Below are 17,111 nucleotides of genomic sequence, written 5' to 3' on the forward strand. Positions count from 1 at the left end.
AAAAAAAGAGAGGGGGGGGGGGGGGGGGGAGGAACGGTGCTAGTAAAACCCGAGCTTTCTTTGTGTACAAGTAGTTTTCTTGCCCTAGCCAAAATAGTCAGTAACATGTCAACCAAACAGAGTTGGCACTGAGGGCATAACTGATCAGGAATGTGACCTGTGGGACTGTCAAGAAAACAACAACAACAAAAAAATGTTGTTGTTAATGGGGACAGTGTGTCCAAGTCAGCAGTTCCACACTCCTATCTAACCAACTGATCTTCCTGGCCCTTGTCTGGAGACTGAGCTGCTTTTTGGGCTATTAGCTTTCTCAATATATATACTAATCTTTTTAAATTATTATTATTTTTAATCTGTTCCATAGAGTAGATAACCAGTTCTCACAATCAGAAATTATCTACCCTTTTCAGACTGTATTCTCCAGCTCAACGCTGCATTTCCTGTGGGAATGTGAGGTTATTTTCTAGTAATGGTGACTGTAACTAATCGGTAATTCTTTTTCTACACCATAATCTAGCACAGTTTAGATGGACTAACTAGATACCACTTTTCTACATTTAAGCAGAAGCTTTGACTGAGCACAAAGCATGACCAAGTACAATGAGGTTAATATATTCCTTGCCAAAGATCTTGTGATAAAATCATTTACATCAGCAATTGATCTCAAACTATGAGGTGCTGTAAGAACTAAAAACAGTTTTAGGGTAACTCCTCCATTATCTGCAACTATTTCCCAGACACTAATACACATAACATAGCAATGAAAAACACTTGATACAAGTGATCTAAACGCAGGAGCTCCAGCAAGTTAAACAGAACCATAGCTGCCTTAAAACTGTAGCAGTTCCCCTACTGACGGCAGGGAAAAGAAAGATTCAACAGTCATATCTCATGTCTATAGCTTCATCCAAACTTTTCTCATCGTGTGTACTGGCAGCTAAAAACGTAGTTACTGGTGACCCTGTCACATTGATTACACTGGTGCTTGTGCTGGCATTGCGCACCGCAATGCTTGTCACATTAATGCCCAAAGTAAGCCTAGTCTGCTCCAAGGCCTTTTCTGGCACTGCAAATGCCTCCAGCTTCTTCTCCCCATTAGCCATGTATGAGTTTTGGCAGCCACGGCATATGCAGTCAAGGCAGGCTTTGCGGTTAGAATAGCAAGGGCAGCGTTGGCCACGGCATGTAAGAACACTTGGATTTTGGGTGGCACGACCACATTTACACCCTTTCTTTTCTTGTGGCTTTTTATACACAGTTTTTGTTGGACTTCCTGGCATAACGTTACTGCTAGGAACTTTCTCCTTTGCTTTGTCTTTTGTTTTCAGCACCCCTGGTTTGGCTTTCGGGTGAGATTTCTTAGGGGCATGTTCTAAATTCTTTTTCATGCTTTTGTTAGACAGGAGCACAGTTTTACTTATTTTGGGAGTAGTGCCTCCGTTAGGTACAGTTGCAATGGGCTGCAAAGACATTTTATTTTCCTGTTTCACTGTTACAGGAGCTGATGCTCCCAGTGTTGGGCCACAGATGATGCTGGAAATGGGTAGAGGCTGAACCTTTTCACTGTCGCTTTCTGATCGAGATCGCTTTCTGTTTAACTTAACTACCTTGGGCGTCGCCGCTGTACAGGAGATGCCATGAGGAGAAGCATCTGTGGACATGAAAATGTTATGGCTAAGAGGTGGGGGAGAAAGCTGCAGGAAAGGGCCGTTAGTCATGTTTGCTTCCAAGCTGGGCTGCAAATTAGAATCACAGACTTCAGTATTTGAAACGGTCTCTAAGCTCCGGAGAACTTCCTCAACGCTAAGGAGAAGCGAGCCACCTGGTTTTATATCTTCACTGAAACTGCAGATGTCAATGCCTGTCGTACACAAGTCACTAGTGGAAACTGTATCACACACAGGCTGCAGGCTGCTAGAGAGATCTTCAGTTTTTATATACTCTCCAGTGCTACAGACATCAATTGTGTTTGCGTGTTCAGGAGAAGGAATATTCACTCCGAGTTTATCTACCGAAAGCCCATTACAATTGGGCAACCCGTTGATAACAGAACCTCTAATATCAATGTTGTGTGTGCTTTCAGGTATTGACGTAAAACTAGCTGGAGGATCAGTTGTGAGTTCTGAGGTTGAAGGTACTGGGGAATGTGTCAAACACAAAGCCAAGGCTGTATCAGAAGATTTTTCTGTCTCTTCATGGAGTGGTGATCCATCTTTGAGCAAAGCCAGAAGATCTGCAGAACAGTCAACTGCTTGGATAATATCTCGTGCCAGTGGAGTCTGTGTTATGTACTCGCAGAGTTTCTTATAGCAGTTCACTAAGATGCTTAGCTGCTTATTCTCCTCAAACTGTTCGTAGTCCTTGCACCAGCTACATGACGGTTTCATCATCATCTTCTTGCCTTTACAAGTTTTGCAGACATAATGCTGACACGTGGAGTTGGTAGGAGCGATAGGGTCTTGTAGCAAATTTCCTAAGGAAAAAAGAAAGAACAAGATTACAATGGACTCAAGGCAGTTTTCCAGGATAATGTGGAGTATTTTGTGCTATCCAAAAAATTGTGTGAGAGAGCTCAGTAAGTCACAAGAAAACATACCATCCAAACAATAGCCTCTAAAAATTTTCACAGCTGCCGTATCTGGTTTTAAAACAAAATTAAAACCAAAAATTAGAAGAAAACCATCACACCATAATTTTTTGTGCAGCTGCTGCAGCCTTTAGAAACACTCAACTGAAACACTACCAATCCCCTTGCCCCCTTCAGCAGTTTCTTCCACTGAAACTTATAAAACACACAAGATTTCTATGAATTTACCAAAAGTGCAACAATAAACCCCCATGAACAGCTGCTGCAGAGATTTTAATGAAATTAGTGAAAATAAATGGCAACAGAGCAGAGGGAAACTCTAAAAGGAATGTAAAAATGATGAAATATCAATCCCAAAAGGAAAGAAGACACAGCAGACTTTGTTTTACTTCTCATTTAGCTGGGACTAAAAATAGAGCCTAGCTTTGTGACAGTCAAAACGGCATGAATAAAGCACAAAGTTTTTAACTTTGCAAGCAACAAAAACAGTTAAATGGAACCCATGAATTCTTATAAACACTGGATAAAACACCTACTAATATATTTAAACACAAATGAAAAAAAACAAAAACTATATTCCTCTCTAGTAGATCACTTTTGTGCTAAACCAGAAGGTGCAACAAGGCAACTACTAACATATCCTGGGGAGCAGTGGCTCCTGGTTTTCCAATTCACAGACACATCAGTGAAACAACACTTCAAACAGCGGTACTGTCATAGCCACGATGCTTAAATACGTTAAAGTGTCAACAGCAGCTCATGTCCTGGGCAGGAGCGAAGAAGTCAGAAGAAAGGATCTTCTCTGACATCTTACTGTTAAGAGTAAAAAACTAATAAAAATCAGTTGCTAAAGGAATCAACACGCCTGACAGCACAGGAAGTTTCAGACACCCAGTACTGACAATCTAGAAGGTCTCTAGAATGTCTCCAGATCTCTGAAACTGTAAAAATCTGAAAGAGTGGATTTTTGGTTTTTCTTAAGAGCAAATCAAGTAACACATAAGGATATGAAAGAACAGAGGTAACTGAAATTCTGTATAGAAATAATCCCACTAGTAACTATATCCAGAATGTGACAGTATAGCTGTGCTATTTCTAGCCAGCTCCAGGCCAGAAAGATATTCTAACACCTACAGTAAATTTCAGAGTATCTACAGTCATCCACAGCAACAGGTTTCCCCTCCCTTCCACGCAACAGATTTTCAGCTTTGATCAGACCTTTCTGCCCATAAGGAGCTTTTGTTGGATGAGTTACAACCATCAGGGAATTCACACCCAGATTTTCCAAAGTGAAAACATGCTGTTACGAACAAATAAATAAAATTAAACCATTTGGGAAGAGAAAGCAAAGTGCATCTATTAAAACAGACTGAGATTAAAAAAAACGTATCAAATATAAAGATATTTTCTCTCATTACTCACTTGCTAAGGAAATTTTAATCCCACGGACCTTCCGTAACTGGTTCTCCTGATTGCACTTTGAAGGGATATAAGTAACTGGACCTAGTTGAGTGGACTGAGTTATCAACTAAGCAATAAACCCCAACCGTTCTGCCTCGCATTACCTTAATGGAGAATCCAAGGCCTCAGGTAGAAGAGCAAGACACACTGTACTAACCCTTGGCTGTAGTAGCACTTAAAATATGAAACTTGTCCCACACTCTGTAGCTTTTGTCAAAATGTTCCACCCCCTTTCCCAACCTAACCCTCCCTACTTTCCACTACTCAAACAACTTTTAAAAATTCAACTTTTTGAGTGTGTTTAAACAGGAAATTGGCATTAGCACAGTAATTCTGCAACACCTGAATTCCTTGAGTGAGCAGCCTATCCCATTTTCCCTTGGAAATCTGCATCTCCTGGTACCTCTTGGGAAAGGGCTGCTCCAGCCCTTGACCTGAACGGTCTTTCAGCAAAAGTCACCTGATGTAGACTGGGTTTTGAGCAACAAGAGTCAGTGCTGAAGTCATCATTACGTAGTTGGGTTTTTTTATAAATTGAGAGAAAATTTAATTGTTTAGAAAGTTCACAGGTAGCACACATCTACCCAATGTCCAATAAAGAGAACTATCACTACAGCACAACTGGAACAGCGGCAGTAGGGAAACGCGCAGGATTTGACTACAGCTAATTGAAAGCGATGCAGGAGGAACACTGAATACAAGAAGCTGTAGAACAGAGAAAAGTTCAAAGCACAATTACAGCAATACTTGACGGGAAATGCACTTCATAACCAAAGAGTACATGTTTAATTCTTCTTTGCTAATCTAATGAGGAAGGGCTGACTGAGGAAGGGCGACTCCACAAGACCCCACGATGAGAAGACAACAGCAAAACACTTCCAAGTTAAGCAGTGAAGATTTAAAGCCAACAGATGGATCATGAAGTCACACAATTCAACCTGCAATGGAATAATTTTTTTTTTTTCCAGTTCCCCTTAAATGACACTGTATAAACAGCAATGCAGGCAGAGATGTCCATCATGGTCCTAAGACCGGATTTGATTTTGTGAGCAAAGTTCCTAACTCCCATGGGGAAAAACAAAGAGTTTTACATCACATCAGCTAGTCTCAGAAGTCATGTCCTTCAGCAGAAAGTTCACAAACAACTGTCCGTCCCTTCTGTATCTTGAGTCTTCCCAACAGGACAAGCAGAAAGCCATGCTGGGACCAGTGCAGGAGGCAAACACACCTAACGCTTGTTCATTTAATGCTTTGAGACTTCAGAAGCCATTGTGAAACTACACGCATGCACAGCGCTTCCAGGAGCAAAAGCCCACCCAGCATTAATACCCAATGAAACAAAGCAGTTTGGTGTGCTCCTTGGGCCATCTTTAGCCTCTTTTTGCTACTTACGATGATTAAGTATAAGTTACGATGATCAATACTTTACAGAATATGAAGCACTAAAATACTTCAGAGATGGAACCAACCAAATAACATACCAATTTAAGTTTTAAATAGATTTTAAAAAAAAAAAGTCACCACCAACTGTGTATTTTATTTCTCCCAAAATAAATTTGGCTGAAACTGTTGAATGGGTACAATGCTAAAAGAGGATACTGAAAAATTTAGATTTCCAGAAGGTTTGAGGAAAAAAAAAAAACACCAAACAACAACATGGACAGACAAGACAAAACACTTTACATGCTCTCACTGAAGGAAAGAACAGAGCGAGTTCTACTCTCAGTAAATGCCAGGCAACCTACACAGGAGAGACATTAGGAATGCCTGAGCTGTGGGAATATTTTCAGCTTGAGCTCATATTTCATTGAATATTCATTCTTCAAAGTTTCTCTCTCATATAGATTTTGTGGCACCTATCACTCTCCCCAGTTTTAGTATCGTTAAGCTAAAAAAAAGTCAACCACGAGATGCAAATTCACAGAAAATTAAGTTTTGTTACTTTGAATACGCAGGGAATGGTATTAAGTCAGCAACACTGTCCCAGAAAGACAACACCGGAGCTGCTGCCCAGAATCTGGACGTAGTAAGTTCTGGGATGTTTCAAACTGCTGGACAGTACAGGCTCCCAAGGAATAACACTCATTTGATGCTGTAAAATACAAGACCTTCCCAGATTAAGATCATGAACTCCGCCATGAAAATAAAGCTGGGAAGAGTTCCAAGATGTTACCTAGCCCAGCCTCAAGCTCTAAAGAATAACCATCATAAAATCATAGACTGGTTTAGATTGGAAGGGACCTTAAAGAACATCTAGTTCCAACCCCCTGCCCTGGGCAGGGACACCTCCCACCAGCCCAGGTTGCTCCAAGCCCCGTCCAACCTGGCCTTGAACACCTCCAGGGATGGGGCAGCCACAGCTTCTCCAGGCTACCTGTGCCAGTTTCACCACCCTGACAGTAAATGATTTCTTCCTAATATCTAATCTAAATCTCCCCTCTTTCAGTTTAAAACTGTTGCCTCTCATCCTATCACTCCACTCCCTGATAAAGAGCCCCTCCCCAGCTTTCCTACAGGCCCCCTGCTACTGAGTTGGATGATCTAGTCCAGTAGGCCGTCTCACTAGCGGCCAAAGCAGATGCTTAGGGCACGCAGTAAGAACAAGGCAAGCAAAATCTTACTAGTTGCCCAGCTTCTAACCATTATTAGCTGAGATACTTCTCATGGGAGATGGGGTTTCCATGTACTCAGTAACCATTAGATTCTCGCCTTAGGCTTGCCTCATCTCCTCTTTAACTATTTAAAACATCATCAGTCACAACAGGCTTTGACAAGAAGTTCCCTGGTCAACTATCCGTTGTGTTGAGAATGACCTTTTTGTTTTGAACGTTTCTCTCCTCCCCCTTGACAATCTCTGGTTCTTGTGTTGGATGAGGCAACAGTCAATCCCCACTCTCTCTTCCACACTACTCAGTTTTACAGACATCTACCATGTAACCCTCCAAGTTGTCTCTTTTCCAGACTGTACAGAAGTTGTTGCTTACCACAACCTTCTCACCCCTCTCCTAACTCTTCAACAGTTCTCTTTTGAGATGGGGGAACCACAACTGCAACACCGTAAGATACAGGTGAACAACAGCTTTATACAGCGCCATAATAAAGTTCTCCACTTTATTCTCTATTCCAGTCCTGGTTTTCAGCATTTGCTTTGCTTTTTTGATTGAGACTTCATGATGTTCTCATGGAGTTTTCTATTGCAAGGCCAAGACCTCACTTTTGGCTGGTAGCCATCAATGCTAACACTTTCTATAAATTTAGAAATTTATATAGATCTGCAAGATAGAAAAATGGTGGGCTCTGAGAAGTTAACATTTTTCCATGTTTATCATTTTAATATTTATCTAAGATAAATTTATTTATCATTTTATTGCGCAGTCATTTATCTGCATAAGATCCTTCCACGATTACTCAATGCAGGCCTTCATTTTTACTACCCTAAATAGCTTGGTATTACTAAACTTTGCCTCGTCTTTTCTCACCCTCTTTTGCAAGGGGTATATTAATACACCAAAAGCAAAACCATGTTCTTACAAAGCCTCCAATAAGATGCTTTATGAAACAACATCAGTTCTTAACTTTCCTACTTTCGGAAAGGCTTACTAAACATCTCCATTAATATGAGCACTTACATTTAATAAGCTGCATATACAGAGAAAATGTTTTTAATGTATTATTTAAAAAATATCACAGCTGTCCTGGAAAGGCTGCTACCAGGAGGGAGGTCATTTAAACCACAAGGAATACTTCCTATTGTGTTCCTTAATGAGCATTACTTCACAGCTGCAGGAAGAGGGGAAGCATCTGCAAATTGTATCTCAGAGACCAAAGGGAGGAGAAGAATTGGGAATAAAAGCAATTGTTAGGTGTATATATGCAGCAAATGTCCTCCAAATGGATGAAATTCACTGAGAAGACAGACTTGAACAAGCCACCTCCTTCCCTTCTCATCTGTCCTCAGCAGAAATATAATGCCCTAGAAAAGGGCCTAAACTTTAGCGCCCTTGGAAGAGCCTACTGAAACTTGATATATCACCTTTTTTAAAAACTCAAAGTCTTAAGAATGATGTTAAGCTATTAAATCTTAATTTGGTGAAGTAAACTAGAAAAATTATGAGGTCAAATTTTGTTACAAGTATAAATAAACGTATCACTGGGGTTAATCTTCAACATTTGTGTGCCAAAACGGAGTCTTCATTTTTGATTGCATTCCTGTCACCAGAAGTCACCCTTCTTCTATAGTGCGCAGCGCAGCCCTTTATTCCCTTCACTCCACCTGACTGAAGTGGCATATCTGCTATACAATGCAAAAGGGGGAGTGGCATCCATGAAGAAGGGAAGGAGAAAGCTCACCCGCACCATTTCATCTCTTAACATCAAACATTACAATGACTACGATGGCATTTGTAAACCAAGTATTACAAAAAGCCGCTGTGAACTTTGGATCAGTCAGAAATTCTACAGCTCTGTTAAATCTAGCAAGTTTAAAAAAACCAGGAAGCTATAATCACTCTGATGAAGCACACGTATACTACTATGTTACGCTTAAAATTAATATATGACAAGCACCTCAAAGTAATAACCAGAAGCTGGAGATTTAACAGTTGGACTGCTACACTTTCAGCATTTTCATTTCTGGATTAAACACGATCTGATTGTTTCTACTAAAATAATTAGCAACAGGTAGTAAGCTCTAACAATTTGCTACATTCAAGCTTTAGTCAACTGCCTCCTGAAGGATGGGAGCTAGTTCTCACCGACGGATGGTACCACTTGATACAGGCTTTTTGAAATGCAGCTGTCCATCTGCCTGCAGCTCAAGCACTTCAGCTGAAGCAGCCTCTGAAAGTTAAGGGCTTGCTCCACACACCACCTGCCCTGCGATGCTCCTTTCTTCAACCCCACACAGCATCTCTTCATCTAAGAAACTATCAACTAGATCTGACTGAAGGATAAGTAGTTCAATAAGGTTTCAAAGCACAACATGCAAAAGAAACATACGATCATAAAAGCAGTGGCATTTTCAGAGTTTGATAAAAACCCTAAAAGTACTATTTGCAAAACTATTTGACGATAGACAGGCATATGATAAGTAGTGAAAAGGTCTGTTAACCATCTGCAGAAAAATAAAACAAATGTCTAAGATCTGGTTTATATGGGTGCAAAATCTGGATATTTACTAGAAAAGACAGTAACTAAATACACTCAAAACCAGAGAAACTTCCAAGAGAGATTACAGCAAGGGACAACCACTGAAGACAAGACTATAGCGAAAGGTCTCCTTCCACAGGTCTCAAGCCCTAACATAAGCCCCTTCCAAAGCGTACACTCAAGATGGTGGGCTTGAACCATGGGCTGGTTGATACACTTCACAAATACCGCACCGAAGTCAAGAGGCAGACTCAACCGATGGAGGTTCGTCCCACCCCTGCCCTGACAAACCATCCCAGTTAGAAAAAAGTTTGGCAACTGTTCTCACCACACAGAAACCTACTGGATCATTTGGCAGAGGGCCACCATCACCCAGATACCCTACGCCCACTCCCCAGCGTTCAGAAAACAAATCCTCATTTGTAGCTACCACACTCTTGGGTGAGAGGCACGAGGATACCAAGACACATCTCCAATACTACTAGCACAAAACTTTGAACCCATGTCTAGAAAACATGCATTGTAAGAGCAGTTCACAATGACAACACTAGAAATGTACTTAGCTTTTAATGGTTTTTGTGAGACAAGGTTTTGTAGACAGAAAAAGTGAGTTTTATTCAGCCAAGTAGTAGAAAGAGAAAGAATTGACCAAGGGTTTCAGCACACAACCCTTTTTCAGATCTGAAACAGTAATTAAAAGAGTTTACACTGTGAACTAAATTATACTATTTCTTCCTGAAAATACCACATTGCTCTTAGATCATCACAACTACAACAGTAACACTAAAATTTGTCCAAAGACATTGACAAGCATTGACAGACTTCCTGTCAGGTGAAATGGAAATATGGGACACACACAAAAAAAGCATTAAAAAAAACCCAAACAACAAAACCCCACAAACTTATTTCAAAATTTTATCAGAGAAAACATTCTGCTGGCTGCTGAATATTTCAAAGCATCCTCCATCAATAAGCAACTATAAAAATTAGCCACAGAAATTATTACAGTCATATAGGGACGGTCATGACTAATAATTAATAATTGTATAACTCCTTGGAAAAACAAAAAAGTGCACTATTTTTGCCTGAACACCATGGGAACCCAAATTAACCATGATAAGAATACAGTTAGACTATTTTTCTGCATATTTGGAGAAATACAGTCAACCTCTTTAGCTAAAGTTCAAGAGAAAAAGACAGAAATATGACAACAAATTGCACTTAAACTGTAGAAGGGACTGCTTTGTTCTCTGACTCCACCCCCCCACATAATAAACAACAGAACATACTTTACCAAGTCCTATGTCAAAGTTATATTTCTGTTTGAAAGTCTCTGTGTTTACAAAATCACTGACTGGAAAAATTCTAAATATATTTTTAACAAACTAGGTAGCAAAGTTTGAACTTTGTGATGAACATGCTTTAAAGAGATAAATAAATTCATCTTTTTCACTATCCAGTGTAAAATTTTCATGTAATGATGTCTTCCAAAAGTCAAGGTTGCTGTATTTTAAGAGGTTTTAAATGGCAAAGTTAACATCTCTCTTATGCCCATAAGATTAATTTAACATGTTTCTATGCAGCATAAACACTCAAAAGAATTAAAACCTGCTTTGAAAGTTATAGAACAAATTAAATATATTTATCACAAACGAAAGAGCAACGAAAACTATTTTTTCCCGCCAAACAAAAATGCTCACGCCGTCAAGATTAACCACACAACCTTAAAGTAAACAGTGCTCTTCAAGCCCAGCGCTGTGACTGCAAGGCTCAGGAGACAGAGAATAACAAATTACATCATTGAAGGACTGCAAAGTGCACTTCTCCATAACAGCAGGAAGACCTTTACTATCTGGAAAGCACAGTGCTCAAGGAAAGGTTGTGCTGCGCATCATTTCTCAAGTCATATACTAGATGCAAAGAATCTTTTCTGGCCTCACACAGAACTCCAATAATACCCAGCAACTGCTTACTCCATATTGAGTCAAACTAATCTGTAAATCATAACATAGTAAGAAAACAAAACCAAAGGAATCTGTGTTTGAACGCACTGTGTCCATAGACCTGGACAACTAAGTTGTCCCAATAAAGATGCCTCTTGGCAACATATTAACTTTTCTTTAAACACTCTGAAATGCAATCGGTTTAATCAATATCCTCAGGCGACCATCAAAACCCGTCCACCATCTCCCACTGCCTCAATGAGAAACACACTCGCATCTCAAATCACATCAGAAGACAACACTGCAATCTTTACTTTGCAACTGGCTGGTTTTAAAGTTTTAAGTTTTTAAGTTTTTAAGGTGGAAACCACAGTTACTTCTCTTCCTACTCCACAATTTTATTCTACAACAGAGGAGTATTTTTAGTGTAGAAACCAACTGAAATTCAACTGGTAGAACTTTACTATCAAAACACAAGCAGTACAATGCAGACAACCTTGAAAGAGCAGTTCTCCCAGGAGTCACCCACAGGATTTAAAAACAGGAAAGGGAAACAGTGAATTTAAGTAAGGAGATTTTAAGAGGAAGAGAAATCATCCAACACGTTCTTGGCTAAAAGTTGGCGTATTCAGAGATGTGCAAGTGGACATTTTATAGGCAACTGCCCATGTTGGTTATCTCCAACACAAGAATAAAAGGAAGGTATTTGATAGTTACTTAGTCCCATAGTCCATGCTCCCCGATGGTTGTTTTGGAGATTTTGGTTATTTTGCACGTTCTTCAGAAATTCAGAAGTATTTTGGCAACCATTCATGTAATTTTTAAGGGGAAAATAACATACTTCTAAAAACTACCAATATGTAATAGCTGGTCAGTATCTTTCATCATTGAAAATGGAAGAAAGAAGAAAATGTCAATGAAAAATACCTGAAAAAAAAAAAGGCATCGATCCAGATTACTTTTCAAACACAAAAGGCAACTCTGATCTGGCAGCACGGATCATCATCAGCTTTCACTCTCCTTAATCAAAGGAGAATGGACAAGGAATGAGAGTTCTAGGCTTAACTTACCCATCACAAAACTTAAATACACTTTTTCACTTTAAAACGCCAATATCCAGGCCTAACTCACTTAGTCATGGCTCACATCCCAAACAGAAAATCAAGTATCATGCGTATAATTAAATTTTATTAGTAGTGTGAATTTATTTCTTCTGCCTTCTTCCATCTCTGTGACCAGAAATCAAATTTTCTGGAAAGTTTAAATCTATTTAGGTGTCACCCAACTACCTTCTCTTCTCTGAAGGTCATCACGTAACTTCTGCATGCCTCAGATTGTCTCAATACCAGCAGTGAAAAAGACTTTACTTACTCTAGAGCCATAATTCACTTGCATTCCAATTGCTTGTGGTGCTTCTTTCCTTAGGTAATTGTAGAAGTTTTCCTCTGAAAGTTTAATGAAACTGTACAGGTCTAATTCACCATTTCCCAATGACAAAGTATACCGTAAAGTAACAAGCTCCACTTGGGATTCATAGTGACGCCACCAAGAGGTACAGACATGGGGTCTGGACGAGGTCACACCATGCGCTGGCGTAGGAGGAAGCAGTCAGAACTGCAGAAGCAATGGAGAATTAGCTCCGCAGGGGGCGAGGAAGAAGAGGAGGAGCCTTCACAGGTCCAACAACACAGACAAGATGGCACAAAGATGGAAAATTTTACACAACTCAATATACCACCAACTATGGAGCTATTTCAAACCTAGCTAGCAGAGTGAGTTCCACAAGACACAACTTCTATTGACAGTATAAAACTTTCAAAAAATATGTCAATACTTTTACACAAGAGCAGGATGGAAATAACATCCCTATACTGTTCTTTAAATAGGCAAATTGAACTTTTTTTTTTTTTGGTAATCCATGCCATTCCCCACGCTTGGGAGTTGCTTCCATAATGTGACTTTACCATTCAGCCTTCAACCTTCTAAAACTCTCAAGAGCTACCTCAAAACAGTTCACAGGAGCTCTATAACATACCGGTCAGTACTGTCACGTTGTTTCTTTGTTCCTTCCCACCCCTTAATCTCCCCTAAGCCACATGTTGTCTCACATCCCCTTACTTAGATTACAGGATGTTTAAGGCAAGAACTATATTCTTATCCTGTATTTCTACAGCACAACCTACAGCCGGGTTCCTGGCCAAACGTAAAGTGTTGTCCTAAAGCCATGCAGCCTTTCAAGCACTTCCACATTCTAAATCAGCAATAACAATCTTTCACACATCTTTTAAATATCTTTCGGAGATTCCAGGATGAAGTTTTCCACGGATAAAAAGCTAAGCTGATTTGACCGGCAATCTGTCTCTTACAGGCATTTTAACTGAATTTGAAAAAAGGCTGTTAATGCTGAAACTTTTTAATGACTTTCAGTAACCTACATGGTATTTGAAATAGAGAAAGCCACTTTTAAGAAGATTTTTATCCCAATAGGCAGCACTTTTAAAACATAGAAGTTTGTTGCATAAATCCTACTAAGTTATTCTTAAATTAAGTATGGTATTAACATGCAATTTAATAATAATAATCACTTTAGTCCAGAGACTGAAACTGAGATTTCACATCCTCAAAACACATAAGGCACATACTTTCCGTCTAGTGCACGCTGGGGAGTAGTTATTTTTAAGTTTTAAAAGCTCTAGGAAATATTATCTTCTACATCCCTGGAAAAGGATGATGCATTACCTACAACACCATCTAGGAAACTATCACATGAGCACACTTAAATCCTAGAAACACACACTGCTGTACCATCAGCATAATTTAACCTTTATTACCGTTAGGTAAGACAGAGACCTCAGATCCACCTAGAACGGATTCAGTAGCCTTACAATGGCATACTGTATTTACATTATGACTTTCCACTGATGGAACTTCATGTGTGCCCATCTGAATCTAAAATCAGAGCTTTAATTAGAATCTCATAATTACATGGGCCCAAAAACTTCTGCCGCCCCTACTGTGTGAGCTGGTTTAAAATACTATCAGATCAAAAGAAAATGAGTTGGCTTACGTCTACTGCATTGAGAAAATAGCGAAAGCACAATAACGTTAGTTGGTTCATATAGCTGTCACTCATTTCTTCTAAAAACAATTCTCTAAAATTAAAGGGACAATCTTGACTGCAGAATTAATACCTACAGCATAACAGAGCACTAGAGAATGCATTCAGAGATTAAATACTGAGAAAAGGCTGATGACATAAGGAGCACTAATTTGGGGAGTAATTTCCCAACGGAAGTCCTAGAAGTCCAACACTTGAGACTTTAACTAAGTGTAGAGGGTTTATGCATCACTGATAATTCATGCAGCATTTCTCCAACAAAGCACAATTTTTAAACACTGACAGTCAAGACCACATTCTACTAAGATCTGTGCAAGGAAAGTACCAGACACTCAAAGTTCCATGTACAGGAACCCATAGAGATATTTGGATCTCACAGTCCAAACAGACAAATAGGGTAGAAAGCAGTACTGAGCATCTGAAAAGCTTTCAAATATTTTTAAAAAAACCACACTATCAAGTTTTGGGTGGTCACAGCACTCACTCTTGTGATAGCGACATCTCACAAAGCAATCTTTACTTCAGTACTTAAACTTTACCTTTTAAAACACTAAAGTTAGAAAGGTTTTGACAGTTGGATAGGCGTTAAATGACCTTAAACATGCAGAAGGTATAATAGCTCTTAGCACTAACGTGCACAAGAGAAAAATAAAGTATTTTGAAAATATTGTAGCAAGGTCAGAGGGCCAAATAGAGAAAGAGGCACCAATATTCACCCATGACAGAAGTGGGAGAAAAGGAACACAAAAAGCAAACAAGAAAAAGAAAGGCTGATTTGCCTTTACCAGTCTGAGCTGAAGATTTAGGACTCTGGTCAACACCAGAGTGGACAGTTTTGTATCGGGCAGGACCACTCTCCCATGACTAACTGCCTGCAGGTTCAAGAAAGACAGTTTACTAACTCTGCAGGACAGAAACTGTATTTTACTGTATGGCTTCACATAGAGCCTGGTATTTACCGAGGCCTCTGTATGCTGCCACGCCACAAACAGGAGCCCGAGACACAGAGAGAGAATACTGGAGAATCACTTGTAGAGAAACTACTTGAAATAAACCGCAGCTGCAGTTATCTGAAAGCTAGCCACAGCAGAAAAAAATATAAGCCAAAGCAGTAACCTTAAAATTCAAAGAACAGAAGGGATGAAGAGGGGAAGTGGAACCATCAGGAAGTAGTTTGTAAGTAGGAATATCCAGGGAAGCACAAGTCAATGGAGACAACAAACTAAGAGGCATGGTCTGCTCTACCAAACCGAGAGTGACAGAAAAGCCAAGCAAGAAAAGCTGAAGAGGGGGAAAACAGCTCAGGAATTTGGGCAGGGACAAATTAAAGATAGACGATTTCAATAGCACAGAGTGTAAAAATAAGATTGCAAAAGGCCAAGAAGGGAAGAAGTCAAGGCAAGGAGTACAAAGAACACATTTCAGAAGACCAGTCTTAGAGTGGAGAGGCCAAATAGCACAGTAGTTAGAAACACATAGTCCCTATGTTTTAAAGAAAAACAAAAAAAACCAGAAAAATATTACCATATTTTTAGGCAAAATCAGCTTGATGATTGTCCAAAAGCAAGAAGGATTTATGGAAAAAAGCACAGTTAGGGATTGGAATTAACATAAGGTAAAAAGCAAGAGATAAAGAGCAGAGGTGCATCGATATTGACATCAGAGTTACGTGAGAAAAAACCCCTTAGACAAATTATTTCAGGAAATGACGATGCAGTGATCCTGGGAACAGGCTCCCTCTTTCCCAGTACAAACAGATCTCTATTTTCTAAGACTTTAAGTGGGAGGAGCCAATAGCTACAGGATAGGAAGCATCCAACACTAGTTTAGCAGCCTCAACAGTTGAAATCCTGATCCTGTAAATAAATACAATATTTAACTTTATAAACCCCAGCGATTCAATTACCTCTGATTGTGACCACACACACTAGTAAAGATAAACACATGCAAACATAGTGGATGTAAGTCCACTCTGTTCAGAGATTACAAACACACGCAGGGCCAGGGCTTAAAGCAACCAGAGGGGGGAAAAAAGGAGAATTAACAAAATTAATCAGGTCTACTAGTTCAGACGCCCTCTCCCAACACTGACCAAGGCTTCAAAGGAAAGTTCAAGAAAGGTTGACAGCTTATTCCAGAGCTTCCTACCAGGAACAGACACGTGCCCCCACTTCATAAACACAGCAGAATGCAATTCCTTCCCAATGTTCCCCATGGTGTAATACTGAAATTCCGGATGTCTGCCTTTTCCCACAAAATGCAGAATGCTCTGTTTTGGTGGGGAGAGAGAGAGCAGGGAAATCCTAGCAGACTTTCAGCCTATTTGCTTTTTATGGTAATTATTGTTATAGGACAATTATCTGCTAGGCACGAGGAAAAAAAAATCCAAACATTGTTTCTGTGTGCTTAAAATTCCTGACTTTCAATCTGAATTACTTTTTATTCTTTACGTTTCAAGGAAGGGGGGGGGGGGGGACCCAACCACGTAAAAAGTTGTTATTTCCCTGCCTCTACGGTCTGTATATTGTTTTTGAGTATCTTTTACCACACTTGCTCTTAGTCATCACTTTTTTAAAGCAACTAACTCCACTATACCAGGGTATTCCAATAACCGCTAATAACTACCATGCCCTTTATGAAATCAAATGGCCATAATAAAGCGTTGCGTTTGGGGCAAAACACACTCTCTCAACCAAACCGACACAGTATTTTCTTTACAAGCCCGCCAGGCTATTCAAGCTGCACACCCCCAACGCTGACCAACGTCGCCCCCAGGTTTCCCCCCAATTCGGGTTGGGGGGTGTGTGTGCTCCAAGCCGAAGAACATTTCCACTCCACCGTTCCCAACTTCCCC

General features: G+C 39.8%; 1 protein-coding gene across 1 annotated transcript in view; it reads right to left on the bottom strand.

Moving 5' to 3' along the window:
- Positions 1-401: 401 nt before the first annotated feature.
- Positions 402-17,111, bottom strand: part of MSL2 (male-specific lethal 2 homolog (Drosophila)) — a 17,121-nt gene continuing 411 nt past the window's right edge. Inside the window, exon 2 of the mRNA XM_009887365.1 lies at positions 402-2,473. Within this exon, the coding sequence (XP_009885667.1) occupies positions 876-2,473 (1,598 nt within the window). The 3' untranslated portion in view covers positions 402-875. The remainder of the gene's footprint in view (positions 2,474-17,111) is intronic.

The sequence above is a fragment of the Charadrius vociferus genome, unplaced genomic scaffold (genome assembly GCF_000708025.1).
Source record: "Charadrius vociferus isolate BGI_N301 unplaced genomic scaffold, ASM70802v2 scaffold406, whole genome shotgun sequence".
In the NCBI taxonomy this organism is placed as follows: Eukaryota; Metazoa; Chordata; class Aves; order Charadriiformes; family Charadriidae; genus Charadrius; species Charadrius vociferus.